This window comes from Phocoena phocoena, chromosome 8, assembly GCF_963924675.1.
Source record: "Phocoena phocoena chromosome 8, mPhoPho1.1, whole genome shotgun sequence".
Lineage (NCBI taxonomy): Eukaryota > Metazoa > Chordata > Mammalia > Artiodactyla > Phocoenidae > Phocoena > Phocoena phocoena.
In genome coordinates, this window is record NC_089226.1 from 84,372,855 (window position 1) to 84,390,872 (window position 18,018).

At 34.9% G+C, this 18,018-nt stretch overlaps 1 protein-coding gene across 1 annotated transcript in view; it reads right to left on the reverse strand.

Annotated features, from left to right (window-relative positions):
• Window positions 1–101: 101 nt before the first annotated feature.
• Window positions 102–18,018, reverse strand: part of CCDC73 (coiled-coil domain containing 73) — a 106,177-nt gene continuing 88,260 nt past the window's right edge. Inside the window, exons 14-17 of the mRNA XM_065882877.1 lie at window positions 11,139–11,316; window positions 8,517–10,022; window positions 5,331–5,464; window positions 102–317 (exon numbers count right to left, since the gene is read on the reverse strand). Coding sequence (XP_065738949.1) covers window positions 102–317; window positions 5,331–5,464; window positions 8,517–10,022; window positions 11,139–11,316 — 2,034 coding nt within the window. The remainder of the gene's footprint in view (window positions 318–5,330; window positions 5,465–8,516; window positions 10,023–11,138; window positions 11,317–18,018) is intronic.

Genomic DNA, 18,018 nt, shown 5'->3' on the forward strand with positions numbered 1-18,018 from the left:
ACAGCTATAAAGTTTTAGATGTAACAGTCGTGTTCTGGTCTAAACCACATCAATATTTCAATTAAGTCAGTTCACCACTGAAAGCATTTATCAACATTATTTTAATCCGTTTTTCCTACCATCTCTTCTGCTTTTCTTTTTTTAGGTAGGTTGTCATTTTCGGAGCTTAGAAACTTTTCAATTTCATTTATTTGATTTGTTACCAAGCTCTGCCAGTCATCTTCACCAGTAGAAGACACAGCCAAACCACTGGTTTTGATCTTGATTTCCTGAAAATGGCTTTGTGGCAGGGTTGATTTCAGAGGCTTTGTTTTCACCTAGGAAATACCAAACTTGTTTTACCACTGAAATTTTTACTCATTTTCTAAACAATCATCAAGTTTCAAGAAAATCCTTAAGCCTCTGCAATTATGAGTATGTGATAAAAGCTACCGTTTTCTTGGCTAATTTTCAACAACTACCTTAGTCATTTTGGCACCAAAAAACTATAAAATGTGAATCTGTAGGCTTATGTAGTAGCTCTTCAAGATCCCTAATGTATTCCAGGAATACTACAAACGTTTCCTTAAAGGTCTTAAGCTTACATTGAAAGAAAACATATTTAAAACAATGCAGATAAAAATCTGTTTTGTCCTCTACTCCCCTTCCCTTCCCAAACATGTCTATGTTTTGTAACTTCTATCAAAGCCAGGGGAAAATTTAAAATGCTAACGGAAGTAAACTGCCATATAAAAACTGCCTTTTACTTCATGTTTCCTCTTACGCTTCAGAGCACCATTGTTGGAGAAACAGGAAAGAGCAATGAGGTATTTGGAAGTTGGCATGTTTCCAAGGCACCACATTGGGTTGTACTTCTAATACCGTGTTAAATAAGTTTTCCATTTTAAGGTTTCTTCTGATTATAAAATAATTACTGGAAATTTAGAAAATAGAGAAAAGTGTAAAGAAACTAGAAATCCACTATCCAGAGAGATCTGTCAACATTTTGGTATTTGCTATTAGTCTTTCTATTAGCATATTTGACCATTCTATAGAATTTTATATCTCAGTTTTTCCCTCTGTGAGTTGTTTCCTAGGTCATTAAAGTTTCTCGTAAGCAAATATCAGTGGCTGCAAAATACTTCTTATGGATGTGTGATCATTTAACTATGCTGTTGTTAACATTTGTTTCCAATTTATCCCTATCAAAAATTCTTGAAAAAAATCTTTTATGGACTTATCAGATTCTCAGATAAAATCCTCTGTTGAAAGGGAATATATTTTAGAGGTATGGAATAGGATAAGAATTAGATTAAAATTTCCCAAGATTCCAGCCACCATCAAACATTTTGATGTAAATATTCAGGACTCCTCTATATATACACTTCCAAAAATTTGTATCATATTTATATCATTTTCTATGTTGGGTTAAAAACATTTTTAACATTTCCCTCTAGAAACAGCATGGCTCCATCATATTCCATGTTCCATAATTTAATATACTTAAATATATAAGTTGTTGGAAAACAGTTACTGTTATAAATTAGGCTATAATGAATGTCATTTGTTCTTAAGTCTTTGTGAAGATCTTTGAGTACTGCCTTACATTAAAATCTTTTCCAGTCTGATAAAAATGGCATATTTGTAACATTGTGTTTTCAAAGTGAGATTATATAGTAATAATTTTTAAAATGAGTTTAAATGTTTACATTTAACCTCAGTTTCCTAAAGGGAACTTTTGGATTGCTCTCTTTGGTTCCTGAGAATTCTAGTCAGCCGCCAGTCCCCTCAGAGTCTTAGCCTCTGATCCTTAGGGTAATGCTGGGTTCTTATTTGTCTAATTGCCTATGTTCCTATGAAATAACAGATGAAAAAAGTATCAGCACAGGACCACCAAGAGACCTTTAAGTCGTTTAACTTTTGTGGGCCTCAGTTTTCTCATCAGCTTCTTTTAGTTAGAAAATGCTGTTATTGTAAAGAGTAACATAATAGATAAAAATGCACATAAATGTATATTTCTCATAATGTCTGGCATATAAGTGTTCAGTGTACTTCATGTAGCTCACAGGGCCAAAATGAATGTTAGTTATCCGTGCAACACTGAGAACCTGCTTCCTAAGTGCAGGGGGCAGTGTGTCAGTTTCATGCACTACTGAGAATAGTTACAGAGAAATAGACCAAATCTAAATGTAGGTTGCTACTGATTTTGGAGTAAAATGATTGATGATCTATATAACATAATGGTCCTGTTTTGCCAACAAAATGCTAGAAGCGTTTTGGTGCATTTGATATCAAGTACAAATCACCTAATTTTCCAAAATCCTGATTCCTTGACTCTTAATCTTGAAAAAGGAAGGAGACATTTATACATATCTGCTTTAGTTTGTTTCCCTTTACCTACTTGGTGGGAGGGGCAGGAAGGATTGGCTGTAGAGAGAAACAAGATGTAATTTTAAAGTTTACACTTAATAAAACTTGTCCTATTTAGCTCAATTTAGGTTTTGCAGCCTACAGAAGTAATTCTAGTTACAGGGGTGCTCCCACATATCTTTGCTCCTTCCTTTTCTTCTCATAAAAATCACTTGCCTCCTAACCTCTTTCTGCCTGGCTCAAAAGATCTACTCTGGCCTAGAACTTCCCCTACCCTGGTACTAGTCCTTTTTATTTAAGCCTGCAGCAGACGCAAGAGGGAAGAGATATGGGAACGTATGTGTATATATAACTGATTCATTTTGTTGTAAAGCAGAAACTAACACACCATTGTAAAGCAATTACACTCCAATAAAGATGTTAAAAAAAATTTAACTTAAATGAACCTAATATCACTGGCTGTGTAAAATAAGTGGCTTTCTTTGCTTACTCTGGCCCCTCTCTCCCATCATTCCTGGGTATAATCAAGATTGCAGCAGGCTACCAACCTAACCCCTGCTCTACGAATAAAAAACACTCTTCATGTTGCTCTGGATCTGTAGGGGAAAAGTGGATTAGCTCATAACTACCCAGAATTTTACAGGATTGATGTGGACAGTATGCATAAAAATATGTTGAAAAATGTAAAGAACTTATATTCCCTTTCTGGCTATAAGTCTTCATAAAATTCACTTTTCATTTGGAACAGAAGTTGGCAAACTTTTTCTGTAAAGAGCCAGAGTAAATTTTTTTGGCTTTGTGAGCCAAGTGGTCTCACAACTGCTTGATTCTGTCATTGCAATACAAAAGCAGCCACAGAACTACAGGCAAAGCAAAGCAGTCGGCTGCGTTTGGCCTGCCAGCTGTCATTCAACAGCCCCTGATTTTAGAAAAGTGTATGTAAGCAAGTAAACAGGCATCATAAAGAGACTAGATTGGCCTGGTTTAATCCAGGGATCAAAGCATTTTCAGTAGACTAGGCAAGAGTTCATCTGCTTTTAAATTTGTCCCACATTAGATGTTAATTGGTAATCAAGGTTCAGCTGGGACAATGATACATAGCATAGTGCGTGATGCCTAGTGATAATCACTTAGCTAAACAGACATTTAGTGTTTTACATACACCAGTATTTTGAGAAGAAATTTTTTATATTGTGAAAATTGAGAAGGTTATGTAGCATGCAACTAAGAGCCAAGATACCTAGTCAAAGTCCACTGCAGACTGTGTTCCTAATGACTTTGGAAAATTACTGAGTTTGGAAAATTACTTCACATTTGTGTCACTGCCTCATCTGTTTTTTGTTTTTTTGCGGTATGTGGGCCTCTACACTGTTGTGGCCTCTCCCGTTGCAGAGCACAGGCTCCAGACGCGCAGGCTCAGCGGCCATGGCCCACGGGCCCAGCCGCTCCGCAGCATGTGGGATCCTCCCAGACCGGGGCACGAACCCGCGTCCCCCGCGTCGGCAGGCAGACTCCCAACCACTGTGCCACCAGGGAAGCCCTGCCTCATCTGTTTTTAAAGATGTAGGACTGTTGTGGGAATACTTCTACGAAAGAGTTTTAAATTCTATAAATATAAATTCTTAACATTAATTAACAGAAAAGGCATTAGGAATCAGATACAAGAACTTCCCTATTGGGTTTATTATAAAAATGGGCTTGAAAGGGAGATGTGAAATGTTCCATCATACCCTTAAACTGTTTGAAACAGGACAATTAGAAGTATTAAGTATTCAACCCAATTAGAATGAGTGTCTAGCTTTGATACTCAAGCTTCTTTTTGTTTTTGCCTTGATTCTATGACTTATCCAATTAGCCAAGGTAAGAACTTAGATTTCCCAGTGCCCGGCCCACTGCGCTTTAGTTACCATAGTTTAAAGATTGTACACTTGAACATCAAGCTGAAACGATTTGTTTTTGAGCTCAGTTATGCAAAGGTGGAAAAGGTAGATCCTGATTTTAGTTTCAACTTTCCCAAAGGGAGAGTTATGCTATCTTGAGGTTTCTCCAATTTAAAAATGGAAATTAAATGTACTGTTAGAACCTATTACTTGTTAAGGCTGTGTTAGTATTATAATTTTCACTTTAGATGTGCTAAAGGAAAAGTTGTTTAATGTGCATCTCTAAAATTTAAAATATACAGTGACTATGCAGTTGTTTTTTTTGTCATTTTTCCTAAACTTTTTAGGTTACCTTTTAGCAGTTATACCTGTAATTGTTTTTTAGATTTTGAAAAATAACAGCCTTTTTTTTTAATACAGTCTTTTTTGCACTAAAGTTTTGCACACTAAGTTAAAAAACTTATAAATTTTCCAAAAAAAAATCTGTCAGTTGTAGTTACTTGCTTTTCATATGACAGATGGACTCTTGGAGCCAAATAATCTCTACAAATACTTTGCTTAATATTTATATCCATACTTGATATATTTATGAATATTTGATCCTTTCACATACTGTGTTTTAATAGAAATAATTTAAAATAGACAAATTCTTCCTTTGCAATAGTCAGTTTCCCAAAATAATATAAATTAACTTAAGCACTATTAAAAACAACTGAACTCTATTGATTAGATTATTTAAGGCATCTTCTATTAAAATTTTAAATGCTCAAATGAGTGAACTATTTTTTAATAGTTTAAATAAATAAATGCTCAAATGCCACTGTTCCTAAACTTAGGTGACTAAAAAATATAAGTACTTAATACACTACCTCACACTCTCCTTCCCAAAACAGGCTGGATTATATCTATTTGATTTATACACTGTGACTTTTTCCTGCTGTTTTCCATCAAACTTAATTGTGAAAAATGGTGCCATGTTGCCCTCTTGATATTATTTTGAAGATCAGTTAGGTCTTAAAGCATCCAGATGCACACAGTTCTACACATATCTGTAGAATTAGCTCACTAAGGTCTGCTCCACAATATTTTTAATTGACTTACATGTTCTGTGGGAAAAGAAGAATCACAAAAAGTCTTTGCAATTGCATTCCTCTCTTCACTGGGCTCTCTCCTGGGATCTGGATGGATACTCGAGTTATTCAAAATGTCAGCAACTCTGTTAATGCTGGTACTATCTGGTTGACAAAAAGGAAATGACAACTAAATTTTATTCTCCAGGCACTCATTTTAGTGACTAAACTTTTTTCTGATCCTATGCTTTGTATTTAAAAAGTAACAATTTCTATTTTCTTCTCACTTTGAACACTGGTTTCCATAGGGTTTGCCCTTACATTAGGCATTTCATTTCAGAAAACAATTTTTTTATTGCTACTTTCTAAAACCTGCTGATTTCACATTAAAATTAGTGACATGGTATAAATATCTTCTAAAGCAATATAACATACCTTAAAATGTTATCCTTATTCCCCTGGTTACTGCACTGCCTACACATATAAACATTTATATAGTGAACATCTTACCAATTCTAAGGGAAAAGTCTGAACCAACTGAAAGTCAGATTTGTAAAATATATTTAAAAAGAAATTGGCCATGATAAAAAATCCAACAAAGGGCTGTCTAGTAGGGGGTCATTGGGCTTTAATAAATAGATAACAATGATTTAGAGAAACATGTAAGGTTAAAAGATATTTAGGAGTATCTTTTATAAGTCTGAGTATTTTACAAGTTGAATATCTATAGAATTTTAGTCATCTCTCCTTCCATCCTAATTTATATGATTGAGATTTAATTTAGAAGAAAGGACTTGTGAGAAAATGGTAAATGTTAGACCAGTCCATTGACTAACAGCATTAAACTAACCACAGCATTTGACAGACAAAATTAATAGAATCTGAAGTTTAATACGTTTTATTATATCAGGAAAATTACAGTTTGTGAAGTGAGATTTTACAGTGTTTCGGTGTTTTCTATTTTCCCCTGTATTACTTCTCCATTCATGCCAGTAAACAAGATATACTTATTTTGCTTTTAATTCCCACATTTTCTTTTTAAAATTTTCTCAATTTCCTTTTTAAAAGAAGCCTGTTAAGTCAGAAGGCCATGCAAAGCTTTCCTTGTAATCCATATTTCTTCACTGGATCTAGACACATATTGTTAAACAGGCAAAGTTCCCGTAAAATCTAAGACTGTCTACGACAACCTCAACAACTTTAACTATGAGATTGCTATTAGCAAAATAAACATATTTTTATCATGATCATACTTCTTAAACAATAGTTATTTTTAAGTTACATTTATACAGCACCTATATATGTTATGTAGTATATCTCTGTTAAAATATCTTCAATATTAAAATTTTCAAATACACGAAAATGAAGGGTATGAACATCAATGTACTCATCACCCACCTTCAGTACTTCAATATTAAGTCACGTATTTCATCCATTTACCTCTCTCCCTATGTTTTTTTTAATTCTGGAGGATTAAAAAATTGTTTTATAATCTTTTGTTTCTGATTATTTTAAGAATGATCTAAGTTTTAGGTAAACTGCAATCCATTTAAGATTCTTTTGTTATAACTTACCAAGTTTCCTATACTTTGGTGTTTTTTTTTTAACATCTTTATTGGAGTATAATTGCTTTACATTGCTGTTAGTTGCTGCTGTATAACAAAGTGTATCTGCTATACATATACATATATCCCCATATCTCCTCCCTCTTGCATCTCCCTCCCACCCTCCCTATCCCACCCCTCTAGGTGGACACAAAGCACCAAGCTGATCTCCCTGTGCTATGTGGCTACTTCCTACTAGCTAGCTATCTTACATTTGGTAGTGTATATATGTCCATGCCACTCTCTCACTTCATCTCAGCTTACCCTTCCCCCTCCCCTTGTCCTCAAGTCCATTATCTATGTCTGCATCTTTATTCCTGTCCTGCCCCTAGGTTCTTCAGAACCATTTTTTTTTTTTAGATTCCATACATATGTGTTAGCATACCGTATTTGTTTTTCTCTTTCTGACTTACTTCACTCTGTATCCATCCACCTCACTACAAATAACTCAATTTTGTTTCTTTTTATGGCTGAGTAACATTCCATTGTATATATATGCCACATCTTTATCCATTCATCTGTTCATGGACACTTAGGTTGCTTCCATGTCCTGGCTATTGTAAATAGTGCTGCAATGACCATTGTGGTACATGACTCTTTTTGAATTATGGTTTTGTCAGGGTATATGCCCGGTAGTGGGACTGCTGGGTCATATGGTAGTTCTATTTTTAGTTTTGTAAGGAACCTCCATACTGTTCTCCATAGTGGCTGTATCAATTTACATTCCCACCAACAGTGCAAGAGAGCTCCCTTTTCCTGGAGGATTTTTAAAGCAAAACTTGCACATTGTTATTTCATGTGGTGGTTTGAAAGAGTAAAACAGTCTCCACTATCTGAACTATTTAATATTTGAATGTATTAATACAGGCATATAATTATTAAGGGATTCAATTTAAAGTGTTTCAAACAATGATAAATATCAATGATATGAAAGGTATTAATGTTACACCTCACTATTACTTGCAAAATAAAAGAACAAAGCTAGATTTGTGGTGCTGGTGAAGGGACAGACAAAAATAGAAAAATTAAGGAAAGAGGGAAAAAATTGGGAGAAGAAAGTGACAACATAGGAGAGAAACTAAAACATAGTTCTGAGAGAAGGAAGTTTGGGTTTTTTTTGGTATGTTTTTTGTTTTGGGGGGGTTTTTTTAGTATACAAAAAAAAGGAGTAAACATAACACTGGCAGAAGCTGTATCAACAACTTCACTGCATTTGCTCTAGAAAGTAAAAAAAGAGACTTGGATTAGGTAGATGTTCCTAATTTAAAATTAATGACCCAGACTTGTGGCTGTTTTTGCTATTTTCAGTTCTTTGATAATGAAATGTTTTTTTTTTTAATTTCCAAAATGCAATTGACCTCTGTACATGTTGATAATACTGGCTCAGATTTAGGTGAAAATAAGTCCATTTCCATTTAAATAAAACTTTTCCTACTTTTACATATATATCAATACGTATAAGGAGTCTTTTAGGTTTAGGCAAAAAAAATACTTATATATATATAGTAATATAAATAAATTTTCATTTTAAACAATCTGGAAAATTTTTACCAAGAATAATAAGTAGAAATACAAATTTTAAAAGAATTAAAACATAACCCTTATTTTCTTACCTGGTCCGCTATCCTTCCCGTCATCATCCACACCAACATTTGTACAAGGTGTCAACGAAACCATCTTTCTGTTTTCTAATAGACCTATTGGTCTCTTCTTCAGCAACAAAGGAATGCTAGATGTTGAAGTGCTCACTGTTTGACTTTCAATTTGATTTACTTTTGGCCAGGAACTGGGGTCTAAAAAATTCACATATACTAGAGTTTTCTCAGTTTTTTTATCTGAAGTTGAAAGATCAAAGGCTGACCTTCCACTTCTGTTTACTAAATCTCCAGATGGCTTTATGTGAAATGGACATGATTCTTCCAGCTGTCCTTCACTGTAAATTTTTCCTGAAACAATGTCATTTAATGACTCTGTTTTCTCTGTACTATTTAACAATGTATGCTGTCTTTCATTAGGGAAGATGTCATTTTTTTTTACTTCAGTTCTCTGATTCTCATCAATCTGGCTCTCTTTACTGGAAAACTGTATTTCTGTGGAAGTTTTCACATGGATAGCAGTTTTCATATCTTTGGCTTGTGAAGCATCTATATTCTCATTGTTAATCTGAAGATGGGAAACAGTCACATTGTTTTCTAGATACCCCAAACAGTTCTTAACTTGACTGTTATGCATATCATTCACATTTTTCCTATATATAGTTCTTCTCACAGGGCTTGAGTTGGGTGTCACCAACACAGGCATAATATTAACATTTTTATCTGAATTCTTTAAAAGTACGTTCAAACTGTCACTGAAAACAGCAGAAGAAATGGGGCGGTTGATTGCTATATCACAGGGAATAGTTAGTTCAGGTTGCTCTGAAGTACCATCACCAACTTGCTGAAAATCTGAAATTTCTTTAAATGGCAATATGCTACATTCACTTTTTTTATTTAACAGTTGTATTTGTCTTATTTTACATTGTTTATCATCTAACATAACATTCCTTGAATCCGGTAAATTATATTTCTGACACTGGACAAGAGTCCTTTTTACATCTAGAGATGAATCCAAATCTGCTTTGGTTTGGCAACTATTTGTAATTTCCTTCTCCGTGTCATTTTCTTGAGTCCCTGGAAGCAATCTGAATTGCTGTTTGAATGGTTCATCTTCAGAAACATCTTTTTTATGATTTGTATTGCAAGCCATCTCATCTAAAATACTGTTAAATGATGTTCTGTTATTTTCAACCCCCAGGTGTACATCTGCATGGTGATGATCTAATCCTTCAGTTCTTTCTGGATGTATCTTTTCTCTTTCTATTGATATATCTGCCACTAAAAAAGAAAGATTTGGTGATTTAAATTCTGTACACCCATTATCTTTTTCCAAGTCCACTTTGTCTTGTATTTCTATAGTAACCACTTTTGTAAAGTCAGTAACATCCAAGGTTTGTCCTTGACTAATTAATTCTTTTTCTATGCTGAGGGTTTCGCTTAGGGAGATTTCACTTTGATTTTCATTCTGAGGTACAATAGTATTAATTTTCTTCTTGGGGCTTTTTTCAAACGGTTGTAAGTCTGTTATAATGAGAACACAGTAAATTTTTGGGTTATACACAAAAGCCTGCTTTTATAAAATGCATGTTAACTATTTTTATAAAAACATATTTAGCTTTAAATATTTCACTGGCAAGCTATTACACAAACATAATGACACCAATTTTATATAAATATTGAGTTCCCTTTAATAAGCATGCTAAAATGTTCGACTGTATTCACACTAAATTTTTATTTCATAACAGCGAAAGTATTTTTGGTTTAAAAAAGCTAAGTTGAGGGCATTACAAAAAGTAAGTTGAGGGCATTACAAAATGGTTATTTCTCTAGTCTGTTGCTTCCTTTTGGGCATACGGTACAATTCCATATAAACACACAGCTGATTAGATAAAAATTAATTTACTCTAACGGTCAAATTGTAATTTCTCTTACTATGTAGATGCAGAAATTGCTAGCTGGTTTCTTCAAGACTAATAATCATCACTTTCTTACTCACTACCTTGTAAATATTTTTAAAATTTGGAATACTTTTGGGTAAAATATATAGAATATCTACTTAAGATATTAATTTTATTCATCTGGGTTTTAACCATAGATTTCAAAATTTCAGTATAGTTAACAATAATCTGGACTACAAATTTAGGGCATGAAGGGTCTTTTTAATCCAATCATTCTCTCTACAACATCTCCACCAAGTGGTTGTTCAGCCTAGGTTTGAACAAACTTCAAACTACCTTCTTTAAACCACTCTTTTTCAATATGGATGAATCAGTCAAATTTTCAATGGTTACAGAAAGGTCATTTGAACTAAGAAAAGTGCTCTGGAGTCTGGTCATCAAAAGGTTATTGGTAGCTCATTCTTGGCAAATCAGTGAAGGCAGAAACCAGAATGCAAAAAGCCAATGAATAAGTGATGAGAAGGGAAAGCAAAAATGTATTTTTCCCCCTAATATTGACTCTATTGAAGAATAGCTCAAAAGACATACAAGTACTTTTGTTAAGACACATACAAAGGGAAAAGTATTTCTCCAATTATACTACTAGGTCCTCAAAGCAAAGACTGTAATTGATATTCCCCTAAAATGATCAATATAAAAATTAGAAAATATCAATGTAACCTTAGGTTACCTTCATTACCTATAGTGATTTCTTCTATAAATGGGGCTTCTTTCTTTTCCTCCTTTTCTCTGTATTCAGTGTCTAAACAACAACTCTCAGTATTTTCTTCCCTTACTTCTTGCCTGGAATTATATTTCTGTATGATGGTATTTTCTGATTTTTCCACTGACATTTCAGTATTTACTTCTGGAAGGTTCTAGTGTAAAATAGAAAAGGTTCCTTTAATGTAAACACAGACTGTTAAAAAGTATAAAACATTTGAACAAACTTTGTTAATGCAAGTGGAATCTATATTTCAGTTCAACCATCCAGCAGTTTCTATTTGAAAGCCAAATGATTTTTTGGCTAAATTTAATATACTGTTCTTTGTAACAAGATCACTGTAAGTTAATTTTGTATAGTCTATCATATTTAAATAAAATGGAGAGCCTTAGATGTTTTCAAACATGCATTCCACATTATTATATAATACCACACATTAAGAACTACTCCTTTATTAAAAGCAAAGTAATCATGGCAGGCAAATTGTTTTGAGTGTTTGGTATTTTTATGTATCTTTAAAATAGTGAATCAATTCAACATCTTTTTATTCCCCCTAAATATTGAGCACATATTACATGGAAGCACTGCACTAGGCTTTGGGATACAATGATGAACAAAATATAGTCCCTATCCTCAAAAAACTTATGGTCCACTGGGGAAGATAGTAAAAGAAATGACAGGCAATTTTAATATAGATGGGGATAAGCAGGCACTCCAGGGAGAACAAATGGCATTCACAGATGTTAAAAGCAAACAAAATTATAGTCTTTTCATGTAGTTTTACTTCGTGGAACTACTTGGGATTTACTTCAGCTTGAGCTTAGATGCTGGGAGAAGAATGGAGAGAAATGAAGCTTGAACTAGGCCTAGGTCGTTAAGGGCCCAATATAGCATACTAAGGAGTTCTAACTCTACCAGAAGTCAATGAGAAGTCACTGAAGGATTCAGGCAAGGTGATTAATATGAGCTGATTGGAAAGACCATTCTGGCTGCAGTATAAAGAATGGATTAGAGTAATGTTTTCCAAACTTCACTGTTTAAAACCTGAAATAAGAAATAAATATGTTTTACAACACAATGAGCATACCAAGTAACACCAACTCAATGAGATACATTCTAATATTTTCTATGTTACATTATTTTATTTCATTTTTAAAGGAATGCCAGTCACGAAACCACCAGACTGATTTCCATGTACCACTAACAGGCTGCACTTAGAAGTCTGAAAAACACTGAATTAAGGGGAAGCAACAAGAGGCAGAGAGATGCATCATAAGAATGCCACAGTAGTCCAGGTGATATCAGCAAAGATGAAAAGCCTGAATAGATTCATGAATTATTTATTAAGCTAATATCAACTGTTGAATGATTGGTTATGAAAACTGAGAGGAGAGTCGAGACTGATTTGCAGAGTTTGGATTAGGTACCTAGGTGAGTGGTGGGTGTTATTTACTGAGCTAGAAAACAGGAGTAGGAGGTTTAGAGAAATATCACGAGTTCATTTTAAATCTCTTGATGGGACTTCCCTGGAGGCGCAGTGGTTAAGAATCTGCCTGCCAATGCAGGGGACATGGGTTCCATCCCTGGTCCGGGAATATCCCACATGCCACGGAGCAAATGAGCCTGTGCACCACAACTACTGAGCCTGCGCTCTAGAGCCCATGAGCCACAAACTACTGAGCCCACACACCACAACTACTGAAGCCCACGACCCTAGGACCCATGCTCTGCAACAAGAGAAGCCACTGCAATGAGAATCGCACGCACTGCAAGGTGGAGTAGCCCCTGCTCACCGCAACTAGAGAAAAGCCCGCTTACGGCATCGAAGACCCAATGCAGCCAAAAAATTTTAAAAATAATAAAAAAAAATTTTTTTAAATCTCTGTAGTTTGAAGAGTTATTAGTAAGACAAAAAGGTGGGAGATGTCTAATGAACATTTAGATGTATAGAACTGGAACTTTTAAGAGAAAACTGAGCTGGAAATGTAGATTTGAAAATATCTGGCAGATAGAGGGCAGCTGAAGACATACAAGTTGATAAGACTGATTAAGAGTATATTTTAAGAAGAAAGAGAATAAAGAATAAAATGCTAATGAAAATCCCCAAGGGAAAGGCAGGGGAAGGGAATCTTGCAAAGGAGGAGTTTGCAAAGGAGATGGAGAAAAATAGTATGGTGGTTACCAGGAGCTTTGGAGTTGGATAAATATAGGTTCAAATCCTGTTTCAGTACCTATTAACTGTGAAACCCTAGAAGGATACTTACAGAGTTGACCCTTGAACAACATGGCTTTGAACCGCACAGGTCCAATTATACGCAGGTTTTCTTCGATAGTAAATACTACAGCACTACACATCTGCTGTTGGTTGGTTGAATCTGTGGATGCTGAACCATCGATATGGAGGAACCGCGTATATGAAGGGTCAACTATAAGTTATACACAGATGTTTGACTGTTCTGAGGGTTGGTGCCCCTAACCCTGGAGTTGTTCTGGGGTCAACCATTTTAAGAGTTATCCATTGCTGTATAGCAAATACCTCAAATTTGGTGGTTTATAACAGCAAACATTTATTATCTCATAGTTTTGATGGGTCAGGAACTTAGGAATGGCTTGGCTTGATGGTTCTGACCCGGGTCTCTCATGAGGGTCTAGTCAAGCTGTCTGTCGTCTGAAACTTTAACTGGAGCTGGAGGTTCTGTTTCTAAGAAGGCTCACTCCCGTGGCTAGCAGCTGTGAGGGCTGTTGGGTGGAGGAGTGCCTCAGTTCTCTTTTATGTGGCCTTTCATCCTCCAGAGCCCCTCTTCACTATGTGGCCTCTCTGGCAGGATAGCTGGGACTTCCTTACATGGCTCAGAAAGAGAGAGAGGCGGAGAGACAGACACAGACTGAGAGACAGAGAGCGTGTTCACCCACGCTCTCACAGAAACCACAGTCTTCTTGTAACCTAATCTCAGAAGAATTGTAACGCATCACTTCTGCTATAGTCTATTAACTAGAAGCAAGTTACTAAATCCAACTCACACCCAGTAGATGGTATTACGAAGGAACATGAACACCAGGAGGTGGGAATCACTTGGTGCCACTCCTCAGTGTATACCTTCCAAAAATTAAAAGCAGAGATTCAAACAGATAGTTGTATGCTAATGTTCACAACAGCACAACATCCAAAAGGTGAAAGCCCAAGCGTCCATCAACAGAAGAATGGGGCTTCCCTGGTGATGCAGTGGTTAAGAATCTGCCTGCCAGTGCAGGGGACACGAGTTTGAGCCCTGGTCCAGGAAGATCCCACATGCCACGGAGCAACTAAGCCTGTGTGCCACAACTACTGAGCCTGTGCTCTAGAGCCTGCGAGCCACAACTACTGAGCCCATGCACCGCAACTACTGAAGCCTGCGCACCTACAGCCTGTGCTCTGCAACAAGAGAAGATACCACAATGAGAAGCCCGTGCACCGCAACAAAGAGTAGCCCCTGCTCACCACAACTAGAGAAAGCCCGCACGTAGCAATGAAGACCCAACACAGCCAAAAATAAATAAATTAAATAAATAAATTTATTTTTTAAATAAACCAAAACAGAAGAATGGACACACAAAATGTAGTGTATCCATACAATGGAATATTATTCTGCCATAAAAAGGAATGAAGTGCTACAACATCGGTGAACTTTGAAAACATCATCTAAATGAAATAAGCCAGACAAAGAGGACAAATATTGTACAATTCTATTTATATAAAAAATATAGAATAGACAAATTCATAGAGTCAGAAAGTAGATTAGAGGTTACCTGGGGAGAGGGGAAAATCAGAAGTTATTGATTTATGGTTACACAGTTTCTGTCTGGGATGATGCAAGTTTTGGAAATAGCGGTGATGATTTCAAAACATTGTAGTTGTAATTAATGCCACTAAATCATAATTAGTACAACTGAATTGTAATTTTAAGTTTAACCACTTTAAAATGGCAAATTTTATGTTATATATTTTTTACCACAATAAAAGAAATTTCTAAATAAAAGTGGTCTACAAAACATCAGAGAAAGTATGATTTATTTTAGTTTTTAAAAAATGCATATAAATGAATACCTATGTGTGTCTGTTTCTATACAAACACACACATAGAAAAACTCTGGAAGTCATATACCATAATTTTAACAATCACTATTTCTGGATGGTGGGTTATGGGTGATCTTCACTTTCTTATTTTAAAGTATCTATATCGTCTACATTTCTTAAAATAAAAACATGATTTATAATCTGAATAAGTTATTTTCAGTATGAAAGTGAATGAATGCTGATCAACTTTTTATGAATGCAAGTCTATATTCATTTCTATAATCAATCAGATGTAGGAATTACTTGCTATTTATAGCTCTCATCTATGTTATAGCTATGAATATTAAAATAACAATCAATATCTCTGGCCTGGACTATTGCAGTGTTCTCCAAGTTGGAATCCATGCCTTTAGCTTTGTCCCACTGTCTACCCACATCATCACCAAAATGACGTTTCAAAAAAGTAATCTAAGCACTTTACTCCTTGTTTAAAAGCCCCCAAATGGTAGTGTCAAGAACAAATTTCTATGAATGGACTATATAGCCCTCTACAGTCGGTCTTCTGCCTATCTTTTCAACCTCTTATCCTGCTACTTACTGCCTTGCTAACCAACATCTAGTTTACATATTGAATAACAATATTTCACTTTTCTGATTCTTGCTCACTTTACTCCATCTAATTTAAATCTCTATCTGGAAAATTCTTAGTTATTTTTAACAACTCAGCTCAAAAATGTCTTGCTGTGTGAGGTCTACCCTCATACACAAGTAAGGTGAAAAAAGCAAACACTAATCATAAAAGATGGAACAGCTATATTAATATCAGACAAAATAATATTACTAGGATAGGGATGGACATTTCATAATGATAAAAAGGTCAATTAATCAGGAAGTCATAATAACTATAACTGTGTATACACCTAATAACAGGGCTTAAACACACATGAAGCAAAAACTGACAGAACTGAAAAGAGAAATATAAATTCACAGTTATAATTAAAGATTTCCCACTAATTTATAGAACAAGTACACAAAAAAATCAGTAAGGATAGAGAAGACTTGAGCAACATTATCAACCAAACTGACCTGACATTTATAAAACATTCTACCAGTCAACAACAGAATACACATTCTTTTCAAGGGTACATGAAATATTTGCCAAGATAGACAATATACTTGGCAAAAAAACAAGTCTTAATATATTTAAAATGATAAAAGTCTTACTTAACTTTGAAGTCATTAACAGAAATATATTTGGAAAATTCTCAAATATTTGGAAATTAAACAGCATGCTTATAGGTCAAACTCATATTCATGGGTCAAGGAAGAGCTCACAAGAGAAATGTTAAAATATGTTCAACTGAATAAGAATGAAAACACATCAGAATTTGTAGAATGAAGCTAAAGCAGTGCTTAGTGGAAAATTAATAGCTTTAAATGCTTATATTAGAAAAGAAGAAAGGCCAATAACCAATAAATTGACAAGTTAGATGAAAAGAACAAGTTCCTTGAAAGAAAAATTAGCAAAATGGACTGTGTTGGAGGTCTCCAAGTCTACCCCCAGGTTTGGTGATTTGCTGTGAAGACTCATATGACTCAATATACAGTTGTACTCCTGACTAAGATTTATAACAGCAAAGAATATAAAGCAAAATCAGCAAAGGGAAAAGGCACAAGAGGTGAAGTCTGGAGGAAACCATGTACAAACCTCTTTCAAGAGTCTTCTAGTGGAGTCACATAGGACATGCCTAATTCCCACAGCAATGAATTGTGATCACAAATGTAAATTGTTGTCTACCAGAAAGCTCATTAGAGACTCAGTGCCCAAAGTTTTTTGGTTGCTGGTCACTCTCTGCCTAGCATGTGCCAAAACTCCTGACTCCCAGAAAGAAAGCAGATGTTCAAAGTAAACTACTTAATAGTTTAGGCCCAGTGAGCCATTCCTGTCTGTTAGAAAGTGGTGGGAACCCTCCCCAAATCCAAAGTACCAGGTATCAGTCAAGAGCCAAACTTACAAGCAGGTCTTTCAGAGGCCTTTCACAGGCCTGCTATGTCAACTATTTTCTGCACACTGACATAAAAAGAAATTGAGACTCTGAATAGCCCTATAAATAATTTAAAAACTAAATTTGTTATTAAAAATATTCCCACAAAGAAAAAGCCTAGATAGCTTCACCAATGAATTGTATATAATATTTAGTAAGTAACACCAGTTCTACACAATACTCTTTCAGGAGGAGAGAACACATTCCAACTCAATTTATGTGGCCAGTATTACTCTGACACAAAAAAACAGACCAAAAGAATGCAAAGAAAAAACAAAACCTATGTATCAATATTCCTCATCAATTCAAAACCCCTAACATAGCATTAGCAAATCAAATCTAGCCATATATAAAAAGGATAGTACATATCCCAGGAATGCAAGGTAAATTTAGAAATTAATTAATGTAATTAATTGGTTAATACTGACACATTAACAGAATAAAGAAAAAAATATGATCTCAATAGATACCGAAAAAACATTTGACAAACTTTAATACCCACTCATGATAAAAATTCATTCATGATAAAAACTCAGTGAACTAGGAATAGAAGGAAACTTCCTCGACCTGACAAAGAGCATATACAAAAAAATCTATGGCTAACATAATATGAAATGATGAAAGATTAAATACGCTCCATCTAAGATGAGAAGTAAGGCAAGCATGTCAACTCTTAGAACTTTTATTTAACACTGTACTAAAGAGTCCTAGCTAGGGCAATAAGTTGAGGAAAAAAATAAAATGTATACAGAGCAGA